Source organism: Lepisosteus oculatus, chromosome 8 (genome assembly GCF_040954835.1).
Source record: "Lepisosteus oculatus isolate fLepOcu1 chromosome 8, fLepOcu1.hap2, whole genome shotgun sequence".
Taxonomy (NCBI): domain Eukaryota; kingdom Metazoa; phylum Chordata; class Actinopteri; order Semionotiformes; family Lepisosteidae; genus Lepisosteus; species Lepisosteus oculatus.
In genome coordinates this window covers 39,494,565-39,506,941 of record NC_090703.1, presented here as the reverse complement: position 1 = coordinate 39,506,941, position 12,377 = coordinate 39,494,565, and the positions used below count along the sequence as shown (strand labels likewise).

General features: G+C 39.0%; 1 protein-coding gene across 4 annotated transcripts in view; it reads right to left on the bottom strand.

Moving 5' to 3' along the window:
* The window catches only part of dacha (dachshund a), a 229,755-nt gene that overhangs the window by 40,104 nt on the left and 177,274 nt on the right, over window positions 1-12,377 (bottom strand). For 2 of the 4 annotated variants that reach the window (XM_015351488.2, XM_015351489.2), the window contains exons 4-7: window positions 11,549-11,704; window positions 10,286-10,458; window positions 6,110-6,245; window positions 5,275-5,352 (exon numbers count right to left, since the gene is read on the bottom strand). In XM_015351488.2, the coding sequence (XP_015206974.1) occupies window positions 5,275-5,352; window positions 6,110-6,245; window positions 10,286-10,458; window positions 11,549-11,704 (543 nt within the window). The remainder of the gene's footprint in view (window positions 1-5,274; window positions 5,353-6,109; window positions 6,246-10,285; window positions 10,459-11,548; window positions 11,705-12,377) is intronic. The other 2 variants (XM_015351490.2, XM_015351491.2) reach the window with 2 other exon arrangements.

Here is a 12,377-nt window from a genome sequence, read left to right as displayed (position 1 = left end):
TTATTTCTCTCTTTCCACATGAACTGATCATGAATAGCCGCTTATTTTGAATTGGGACTGACATTCTTTAATCAGTAACACACACAATATATTTGTCACAATAAACTTCAGAAAGTCACTTTTACTTTCAAAGTCACAACTGGTGACATTTAATTTATTAAAGAACGAACATTTGTAGGACCAGCACTTAAAAAAGGCTTTCGTTGAGAAACTTGCTCTTCCCGCTGTTCTACAGATGTAAGCTGGATCTGTTTGGAGTATTCAATTCCCCCTTTAGTGTCACTCTCCTTTATAAAACGTGCCCATTCAAGGTATTGTTTTTACAGTATCTGGCTTAGCCAGCTGTCACTGGGGATGCTCCAGACACATGACACGACGTATTGTCTCCGGAGGCCTATCCTGAAACCGAGAGATTGAAAGAAAGGGAGGGGAAACAAATAAAGGAAACAGCAGACTAGCAGAAGAAAAAAGAAGGTAAAAGGAATAAAGATGGACGGAAGAAGAGAATGGCAGGAATTGTACAAAATAAAGTGAGAAACAAAAAGAAAACTGAAATTGTCTTATGCTTGCTCTTGTTGACGCGTGCTTGCTTCATGGGCTCACACAGAGCTATCTGAAAGTTTTCAAGATAGGCTATACAACTTTAGCCAAACATGTTGTGTACTGGGAAAGTCAGGTGGCAGCATCACGGCTACACATTAAGAAATGAGGCAGCATGTCCCAAATGGATTACATATGAGTGAACTTCAAACTAGTCAAAGCATCTACATTAAACGCAAGGAATTACTTCAGCTGCACTAAGCTCACTCCGGTACACAAACAATAGGGAACGAGACCTTGCCTTTGGCAGTAGGCAAGTCTTTACTGACCAGCAAGCATGATTTATGGAACTCAAAGTTAGGTTCATTCAACGGACTTCTGGACAAAGGTGCAGGCTGCCAGAGGCTGCTCGTTTATCACTATGTACAAATGTGTCACATTGTTTATCATAGAAGATCATTCTTCTGTGGACTCAAATATGTCCAAGTAAACAAGCCAAGCATAATCATTAACAGAAAAGACCTTTAAATGCATGGTGCTATTGTCACTCTCATATATTTATTTCATTATAAATGTACAGTCCTTTTAGAATGGATTAGTAAAGCTTAATTAATTTGTGCCAGACAGGTCGTTTTACACACTGTCTTCTTTGAGTATTACTGTTAGTACTGTGCGCTGATCAGAGTGGAACCTGTGTGCCCAGCCTTGATGAGAGATACAAGCGAATAAAAAATCTTATGCAGAACAAAACAGCAGCAAGCCATGACCCCAATGAATATAAAATCAAGCATTAAATACAGTAAATCCATCACCTATTTAAAAATAACATATCCATACAGGCCATTTAAGCTTATCTGCAGAGTTTCCAATTTTTCAAGCGTTCTTGGGAGTGTGCTTATCTCACTGCATTTCAAGGGCCCAAAAAAATAGGTCACAAAATAATGTCAAGGATTTAGCTGGATCATTAAGGAGTGCACGTGTACATGTGTTTTAAAAAGGTAGGAATAAATAAACCACACTATGTCCAGCCTTTTTATAGAGCCATGTTTCTGGTGACCTAGATCTGCTTGTCTACCGAGGAGCCTGGCTCTTGCTTTTGGCCATTTGAAAACCATGCTGGTTTTTAGACCCCCCCGTCCACCCCCAAACAACAGCAGGGGTTGTGTGTGTGCGTGTGAAGGAGGAATTACTTCACTGACACATAAACATAATATGGTAGCAAGTTCTGAAAAATTGTAATCCGTTTTTTTAACAACATCTGCCTTCAGGCATTTACACAGGCTGATCCCAGCAGTATATTTTGTACATTAACCTCCAAAGAACGCCTTTCCCATCCCAGCTCTGCCTCTGAAACATCTCCGAAGGGAGGACCTTCACGCAATAGTCATGATTGCATAGATACACACAGAGCTTTGTAGAGTACATGGATACTTTGCTCTGAGTGGAGAAGGCATATAGTTAGAAAAGAGGGGTGCAGTTCCTTCCCATTTGTTTCTTGAAGTTCCAATTAGGTATCTTTAGCTACTTCGGCAAAGCTCCCCATTTGTGGGTGGCTACTGTTTTTCTTCCTGATTTAAATGAACAAGTGACCCACATTAAAATCAATGGAGAATACAGTACAATTCAATAATTACTCAGCCAACATCCCCTTTAAGAAGGCCAGAAACATGGTCTCGCCCTTCAGTGTAAGTGCAGGTACAGTCATTTCCACTGGGATCATCATTGCTTTTATTGGATAAGGGGAATTAACTTTTTTTGGAAAACAACTCTAATGAAATGGTTTCATTTTTTCTTAGGCATCTTATACTCAGGGTTTCGAAAGAAAACCTATAAGAAACAGCCGTAGAAAGTGAATACTAGACAGAAAACAGTACCAACATCTTTTAAAAAAAAAAGATTCCTGGCAGAGAGAAGGTCACAAAGTAAATTAAAGCACCTACGTATAACACAAATTCTAACTGATATCACAAGGCAGGATGTTCACCGGGAACAAAACAGGTATTTAAATGCCATCCTTTTGGTTACTTCAATTTCTACCAATTTCTACCAAATTCTAGCTTGACCTTGACAGGTTTAAAACCGGCTGGAAATTTAGGTACCTAATCCCACCAGACCGTCATGTCATGGTACTCAGAGCAGTCAGTGTGACTGCCATGCAGGAACCACTTGTGTTTGGCTGTTTCTCACTGCTAACAGGCTACCTCTGCTTGGACAATTGTATTTCCATTTTGACTAAACATTCTTCCCATTTCAAAGCGTAATTCTCTGTTTTAGCTCTTGTGCTTTCCGATGAGTGTATGGCACATACTGTATGGCTGACAACATTGCATACCTTCAGATTATAAGGTGTAGCTTTCTCCCTTATCTGCAACATTCAAAAACAGGTGGTACTTTTCAGACAGAAGCCCCCCAAAAAATTCTGCGGATCCTTTTTTGTAGCTAATTGTCAAGCCTTTATGCAAAAAAAGAACTGTACTATTTGCTAAAATTTCAAAAAGCAACAAAAGGCATTATTGTTTTCGAGCACCACATGATATATACATACAGTACACTTACACAATCTAAATTCTAAAACAGGATGTACAGTATATGGTAGAAAGATAAATTAAAAGCGTCAATCTTATAAAGCTCTTTTTTAATTTTAATGTTAAAAACTAAGGCCAGAAACTAGTTATAATACAAAAAGAACATGCTAATACAGTATATTGCCATAGTGATTTTTTATGTATGTACTGCATAACACAATGAGCAATAGTACAGCTCATGTGGAAGAAATGTTTAGTAAAGCCCTACAAGTGTTAACTTTTCATCACTCTAAAAAACAAAGATTCAAATCATCATCATTCTTTCTTGATATCAGAATGCCGTGTGCTTTTGTACTTTTAATTTAACTACATGTAGCTAAATCTTGTGTGCAAAGTCACATGCATTTTCAGTACAAGTGTCAGCAGCATTTGTGCTCTATCCACATTTTTAACCCACAACCTTGGAGTTCCTGCCTAGCTAAACTAAGAGCATACAGACGGAGAGATTCAGAGCAAATTAAGAGATAAATGTGTGGATCCATTCTTTAGTTGTCATTACAGTGCACTAGGAAACATATTTGTGTCTGGTCCTTTTTCATATCAGACTTGTAATGTGTTTCCTTCTGTTCTCTTCCCAGGTGGTGAAGTGGAATGATGATTTAGCACCATGCAAATTTCTTGGCTTAATCTCACATTCCAGGTACTGTCTCCACTGCTGGATTCTGCTTTGCACTAATCATTGGAAAAATGTGCCCTTTACAAAAAGGCAAAAACGTTCAACAATGTTCTTTAACACTGAGTGAAGGTGTCGAAAAACAAGAAATTCCCCAAGAAATTCAGAATGCCCTTTGTGCACTATCTTTGAAAAATGAACTAAGGGGAAATTTACATTTTCCCCTGATGTAGCTTTAAAAGCAAACTTACATGTTGTAGCCTGAATGACAACATCTTGTTAAATTTCTGGATTAGAAATACCATCACAGCTACTAAACAAACTGTGTGAGCTGATGAGGTAAAGCACTTATACAGCTCAAGCCACATTACACCTGAAGCTCCAGTGCAGTGTTGATGCTAAGAGATTCACTTTTGATTTGTGTGCTTTCAGGATGAAGTTGTTATTTTCAGTGTTAACATAACGGCAAGGAAACTGCCTTTTCATTATGCTTGCTGGAAAAGGTATTGACACCGCAATAGAATGTAGTAAGTATTACAGACATCCATTTAATAACTTCTTTGCAGGCAAGGCAATTTAAGTTAGCATGGGGATAGCCTTCATGTCCAACACATGCATAGAAGGCATGGAAGGCCCAGATTGTTGTAATTTAACCCTCTAGCTGCAAAATCTGGAGCTTTTGCTGCATGTTTCTCCCATTCTCATGTGTTGCATTTCACGTGTTTCGCACCTGTTTTCCTCCTAAACAACCTAATTCTGCTTGACAGTGATAAATGAGAGGTTTATTGCATCGTGTTCTACAATAATAGGAACTTGATGCACCCAGGGAAAAGGCTCAGAAGACACCAAGCCAGAGGCCTGTGATCTGAGAAAACTGCCATTCAGATTAATGGTTTAGATTTTAAATGACTTTAAATATTAGGTTTCTTTGTTCCCCATTTTCATAGGCATTGCAGTACGGCTGCTCAAGACACCCCTGCCCCCTTTTTACTGACTCACCCAATGGGTTTTTATATCTCATGAGGTTTGGTGCTCTAGGTAATTTTTAAATATTATCAAGTGGGGCTCTCATCATTGATAGTTTAACATATTTTTCAATCCATGTCTTGTGTTCCATGGCTTTCTAACATTGTGTGGCAAACAATGTAGTCTGTAGACCATTAGAAACATACAGTACATATGGTGAAACACTAATTATTCATACAGACATTTCACCACCACATTTTAAATGTAGTCACAGCAGAACCACACACTCACAATTCCTTGATTGTTCAACTGAGTCTTTTTGACAGTGGAAAATATGATGTTGGTTAACAATCACAGCTCTTTAGGAGGCAAAGCCGAACCCAACTACCTAATATTTCCAATATTTCTAAATGTTTCACCAATCCTGGATGAGGTATTCACAGGATTTCTTCATGTCTGGTAGTAAAGCATTAGGCTTAGAGTGACATGATTGTGCGCAGTACACCTGTCCTCTTAATTGTTATTGCTGCCTTTCTGACACAATGACACAATGGCAGATTGGAAAATCACCTTTCTCTTTCAGGATCTTCTTCATGTTTAGGCCTGCTTCCCGATCAGCCATCTCTCCGTCTCTGGGGTTATTCAGCACTGTCAATGACACACACGCACACACACAAGCCCAGGATGTTACTTGTTACTGTGAGCCTGAGATGAGAAGTGTCATGCTGAAAGATCCTATCGGGTTTTGTAAAGAGCTCAAATCTGAATGAGAGATCAGATATCAGGAGGCAGTGGGTTGCTGAGGAAAAGTGTATTTTGAGTATAAATGGCATTTGCAGAGTGTGCAGAAATGCTTAAAAATCCAAGAGGAAAGAAAAGAAGGGTTCTTACTTGAATGTTTAACTGTAGTCTATACCAGAAAAAAACAAACATATTCCCTCCAAGTTGTACTGCTTGAAACCTATACAATATACCCCTCACCTCTGTGACACTGTTAAATTTACCACTCAGATAAATGTCTGTTGAGAAATATTACTTTAGCGTTTTCAGGTATCTATGTTGCATGGATAAAGTTCACAAGTCACAAGTAAAAAATAGACATTTACTGTAGGAAGCTTTCAAAACCCAGGAGGCATTGACATCTGTTCTCCTATATAGGAAGCAGAGGTCATTTAAAAAGCACCAATTAAGGTTTTAAGGGAGAAATGCATTTGGAAATTAGTATTCACAGCTAGAAACCCTAATTATGGGCAAAGCAAAACCTACCGTGAGCATAGTAAGACTGGGAAAACTCAGTGAACTGTAAAACAAATGCCTATTTAACCATGGTACTGTAGGTGTCCAAAATGACCATGGAGTTACACTGACAAAGACTGGTAAGTAACACTGCTGGGGAGGGACCTACCCAGGCGCTCCGAGTTGTGCTCGTGTGGGGAGGGGGAACTGGAGGCACTGCTGCTGGGGTGCGAGGAGGGGTGGCTCCCAGGACGTGGGGTCTCTTCCAGGGATGGGGAAGGTGAAGGGCTGTCCTGTACCCTCTCCTGCGGACGGGAAGAGGGAAAAAAATCATTACCCATCACCCAGCACCACTTTATTCCAGTCAGCACAGCATCGGTAACAAACCCAGCGAGAAAAAAAAGTACTTCATTCATTCAGAAACAGTTTGTATGACTCATGTGGTGCTTTTCATCTCACAGGAGACTGAAAAAGACTTTACAGGTAGGCGGCCTACTTCCTCAACTGCTAAACTGCTGAACCCACCAGCAGCGTGATTAGACAGTAGTCCAAGTACACTGCTGACTCTTAATTACCCCAAATAAGAACAGTGCTGCACTGTTTTAGCAAAGGAAGAAGAAAACACAAAATCCAACAAAACAGAATGTCCAGTTGTAGAGTCTGCTTTTAGCCACAAGACGGTTCCGCAACCGGACACCTTTTCATTTTACTTTGCAGTGTAAATGACTTCTGTCATTTACAGATTTCTGTCTGTTCCTTTGAAGCTCCCCGTGCTTACCTTATTGAAATTTTAAGCGGAGTGCAATCTCTACTTACAGGTTGCACTGAAGTAATTCAGTAATTCCTGCTACTGACTTTACAGTAACCAGTACTGTACTGGAATAAAATTACAGGAATACTGTATATAAAGCTTGTCTGATGTTCGAAAGCTCTTCCAATTCTTAAAGTTAACAGCTAACCAACATGTATATAGTTTATGACACCATTTGGAGCAGTTTCTGTAATAAAACTAGTTTTTTTTCTGCAGTGAACTTCCAGTTGCTACAAAGTAGTCTGTAATATCATACTGTATATTTAACTCCGGTTGCTGTAACAAAACATACTGTACGATATTGTAAAACCAAATGTGGGGAAACCTTAACAAGTTCTTTTTATTGTTTAAGAGTACTTTTCTAAGATTAACAGATCTTAGCACAAGCACAAGACAGAGGCTTGGGAAAAAAGAGCAAAAAAGTACATGTACTTTTTTTTACAATACTGCCTATTCACAGCTTGTTTTTAACGGTAAGCTCTTTAGTAACAACTGCTTCAAACCTTTGGAAACACAGAAAGTGGGAATGTCCATGAATGATGTATTTAGAAAACTCATAAATCAATTTACACCAATTCCAAACAGTAGAATGTTTTGCCAATAATAATAATAATAATAATAATAATTTGACTGATGCTTTTATCAAAAACAACTTCTGCCTGGATTTGAACCCACAGCCTTTCACTCCTCCATGTTAGCGCTAGCAAACATTCTCTTTTTCTCCTTCACATCGCAAACACAATTAGAAGGGAGCACAGATACAGTAATTCCCAGGATTACTGACGGCTGCCAGTTCTTTTCAGCAGTTTAGCAAAAAGCTTAATGCAAGGCTCAGACCGCAGCTAACATTTATAGATTAGGTCAGTAATAACTTGAACATTATTCCTCTCTGCTGCGAAAGCTAATATGAGCCACATTTTAACATCTCATGGCACGTGCATTTTGATAAGTGATGTAGCAGTCCTTGAAACTAATGTTTTTGAATTAAATTGACAGTAAGGGTATTACTCAATATTCCTTTTAAAAAAACTGTATCCTTGTTCGCTTTCAAAATCCCTCTAGACTGATGCATTTTTTAAATACAGTACATGACGGGGCTCTATCTATGAACGTCTGAGTCAGCATTAAAACCATTTTTTACACAGGAGGCTTGCTGTTGTGATACTTAAAAATACATTTGAAAATAAGCTTGCTTGAAATGTTTGAAATAAAAATTTCTGAGACTTCATCTCCTCCAGTCTGCCCAGTATTACACAAGAAAATAATATTTATTATACAGGAAACAGCATACCACTTACTGTATAACCTGAACATAAATTTAATTTATTCAGAGACAATGTAATAATCTATTTTTTGGAAGAAGGCTTTTACTATTAATGGATCAAAAAATGAGAATATTTTTTCTAGGCACAAGCTTAACATCTGATATCCATGAGAACCCCCTTAATTAACAACCTGAGCTCTTTTGTCTTTCTCAGCAAAGATGTGTTTGTAGTCTTCTGCGTGTTTGTGTCTGGGCCTCATGCTGTCCATAGAAGGCCATTGATTTTCTGCTGTCTGCTCCTGAATGCAGCACAAAGTCAACCTCCAGCATATCTAATAAGGAATCTCAACAACTCCACATATTTTGAATAGAGGTTTAGAAAAGGAAAAAAGGTTAATTGGACTTCTTAACAACCAGTAAAGGTTTACAATTCTTCAACACTCACAGCACGTGCAGAACAATGACATTGGCTTTAGTCCAGAATTGCCTCAGCAGGTCCCAAAAAGGCTTTTCTTCTACCTATACATTTCTAGCCCGACCTTGATCACTCACTGTTATTCAGTCCTAAGCACCTGCCGGGCAGAGACTAAAAAGTTTTTCTTCTTGATTACTAGATTTCAAGGGTCTGCTTGGGATTTAGCAACCTCACCTGTGACCTAAAACAGATGTGATCCTATGCTGTCACAGATGATAGATGAAACAAAAACACTAGTGAATTAGATCTTTGGGCCATTCAGGGCTAATGGAAATTAGGGCTAATACAATTTAAACATGTGGATATCTTTTGCTTTCTCTAGTATTCCATCTGCTCTTAGCAGCAGTCAACCTGACCTTCCATCCACCTTTAATTTGCAGCTGTACTACTGTATTTCCACATGGTTTGCAGGTTTCCACTGATTGATCTTTTCCAAAACCTTGTGTAATTGAATATAAAAGATAAGAACAACATTGGAGCACATTCATAAAAATATATCATGCAATAAGAAATGACATGAACAATTGAAATAAAACATAATTGTATGAACTGGTACAAACAAATATTTATATATATGCACAGAATGCTAAATACACTGCATTACCCTCATTCATGCTTTATAGACTAAGTAACATAAATATTGTAAAAAAATGCTGACATCAAGAATGCTACATCGAGTGTTCTGTGGGAACTAGTAACCGCTCATATTGACTGAGCTGATCATTAATCCTACTGTGTGCACCAAGTCTAATTAAAGCACTTGCCCATAATGTTATTTTCACAGTGCTAGCAGGTATTGCTATGCCACAGAGCCAGGGACAAAATGTCTTCTTTTTCTGCTCTAATATCTATGTAGGATAAAACAAACACATTTAGAAGTAAGCTCAGTGTGTATACAGAACCAGACCTCCCATACAGTACCATCTGCAGGCCTGGTGTCATTGTTTAACTAGAGCAGATCTCTGCAACCAATAGAGCATTTACACTAAAAATACACCACGTGCAACCTCATTCGTCATGGTGATAAAAGCATCTGAGGAATCAGGTGTTCAGTATATGGTTCACTAAAAAATGTAGAGGTGAGAAAGAAACAGAGGAGAATAATTCTCATATAATATTGTTCTCTGTACTAATTATCACCTCTCTCTTACCTGCCTGTTAGAAAAGGCAGGTTGTCCATCGTCATTGGCATCTACTGCATGCTTTAAGTGCGTACAACAGCTGCATTTACCTTAAGGCAGTGTCTAATGTGTACAATACCCCCCACTTTGCCAGTAACACTGTAAATTCCCCTGTAAATCCGATTCCCTCTTCACTCAGCTGCTTCTGTTTTAAATCATGTTCAACTGAGATCCACTTTCATTTCTGATCTTTGCTTGCTGCCATGAGGATGGCGGTAGTGAGTGATGTGGTGTTGTCTTCTAACAACAACCACTGCTTGCCCAGTCATGGCTCTGGTCCACCCACTGAAATCCACAATGACCTCAGGAACTCAATCAATCAAGCTGCTTTCTGATTCACGTGGAGCCCTTGCAAATCAGCATTTATTTCCGGGAAAACATCCTTACAGACCGTCTCGGCGATTCCGTCATTTTAAAGCTCAAAGCGGCCAGTACTTTTCTTTAACACAAGCAATGCTAGGAAAAAAAAAACAACCTCTACATTGTAAAAAAATATACCACCATACTCCCATTACTTTGATGCAATTGTCAATTCATTTTTCTGGTGGGCAGTGAAGGAGAAAAGTCAAAGCAACTGGCCTTGTTGTGCTATGGTGAGGTGCAACCTTTCTTACCTTAATCACTGAAGCTCCTGCTCTGGACAGGGGACTGTGCATCTGAGCTGCTGCAGCCATGTTTGCAATCGTATTCAGGTGGTTCATCTGGTTCATCGCCATGGCAACAGATGCAGGAGGTAGGCTGACAGGAAGCAGGGGGTGGGGCATCATCATGAACGGCAGGTCTAGTCCTGGGAAGAGAGGTGTGTGTTTACATTTTTACATCAGAGAAACAAAAATTACGCTCCAAAATTTCAAGTATTTAGCATTTACACACAATACAGCATACTGAAAGAAAATGTGAGTGGGATTCACTGGGTTTTCTGCAGGCTGATCTTTGTGGAAACATCCTAACCCTTTTTTAAAGTCATATAATGTATACAAAAAGCCTTGCTTGAGCAGTTCACAAAAAGAGAGCTCTGTATTTCAGTACAGACTGCAGTCTGTAAGATTAAAGGAAACTGCTACACTTTACTTGAGCTTTAAAAAACTAATTTTGTACGAAACCAGCAACTGCCACAATCACTGCCATTTTACTCGAAGCTCTATGTCTTTGATTATTTTTAAGAGGTTTGGTGCTCCTGGATAATGACTGACACAAGAAACATCTATTGAGTCTGCCCACAGACTCTGACTGCATGTAGCACAGGGGCGTAGACTGAAACTACCTCTGTATTTCCCATTGCTTGGTAAAGCCTTTATGACTCTGGACTCCTGAGAAGAAAGCAGTGAGATCAAGTCCAGTGAGATCAAGCCCAAAATACTCTAGCAAACCCAATTGTATACAGTAAATGTGTACCAAAATGGGCAACTGTAATATACCGATTAAAGTTACATTCAATAAAAGTGTCATCCATACTAATAACACTAAAGCCCCACCAACACAGAAGAATAAATCAATATGAATCAATGGCCATCGCTAACAGAAGACTGAATCAGAAATTAGCTGATGTTGATTCCTGACCATGGAACCTTTTTCACACATACAATAACTTCAGGTTTGAGATCAGTTATCCACAGGGCGCACAGATTAGGAAAGGAATTTTGCAGAGAAGAGCAAAATGGAAAAGATATTTTCCTCTTTAAGAAGCAAAACTGCTATGAACTATTTCGGTGCCACAACACCAGGGCAAGCCAGGTCACAGTCTGTGAAGATTAAACGAAGCAAAACGGTCAGAAGCTTAAAGGGAGCACTGTTTTCCGCTGATGATGATGGCTGACAATCATATGAACTGGGCTCAAATTTGAGAAGAAGAAATAGGAACGCAGGCCTGCACTTACTGTTGGCTAGCAGATGGTTCTGTTGCAGGGAGCTGAGGGGGTGTGCAGTGCCCAGGTTGTGCTGCCCAGACAGGACTGCGTGACTCATCCCATGCTGAGCCCCGGCAGCAGAGGGGGACTGTAGTTTTTCTTTATCCCAGGAGGACTCACTCCCGCCTGGAGAGACAGGACAGCACATCAGGAGGCCACTCCTGGTATCCACAGTCCAGTCCTGGACTAAACTGTCGATTAACCATATCTATACGGACTAAAATATGTGTAATAACCCAACATATCCTAGAAAATGTATTGTGTCAGTACTTAGATCTTATTTAAATAAATCATTCCTAGTGTGTTTATTCTTTTCACAGAGCCCTTTTAAAGCTTTTTTTAGCAGATATTATATTGAATAGCGTATATTTGTTTTTATTTTAGATGTTTAGGTTATAACATTTATATGTTATTTGTAAACATTTTTACAGCTTACAAACTAGAATTATCACCATTTTCCCACATTAAATAGACTGGTTTCTCAGGATAACTTATTTGTTATTTCATTCCCAAACCCAAAGTTAAGCAGTAGGAAAGTCTCTCAAATGCAACTCTCAGTGAGCACAGCGTCACTTTGTTTTGACTGGTACCAAGAACAGATGTGAAATGAATTGGAATATGATGAATAATGTAACATTTTTCAATATTTTCAATAGGAGCCTTCACAGAAAAACAGAAGAGAAACATAAAGCAGTACTGTAGTGAATTAGTTGGCTATATTATGTTCCGGTCAAAATCATCACCTGAAACTAATAGAACCCAAAACACTGGGTTATGTAAAAATACTTTTAAATATATG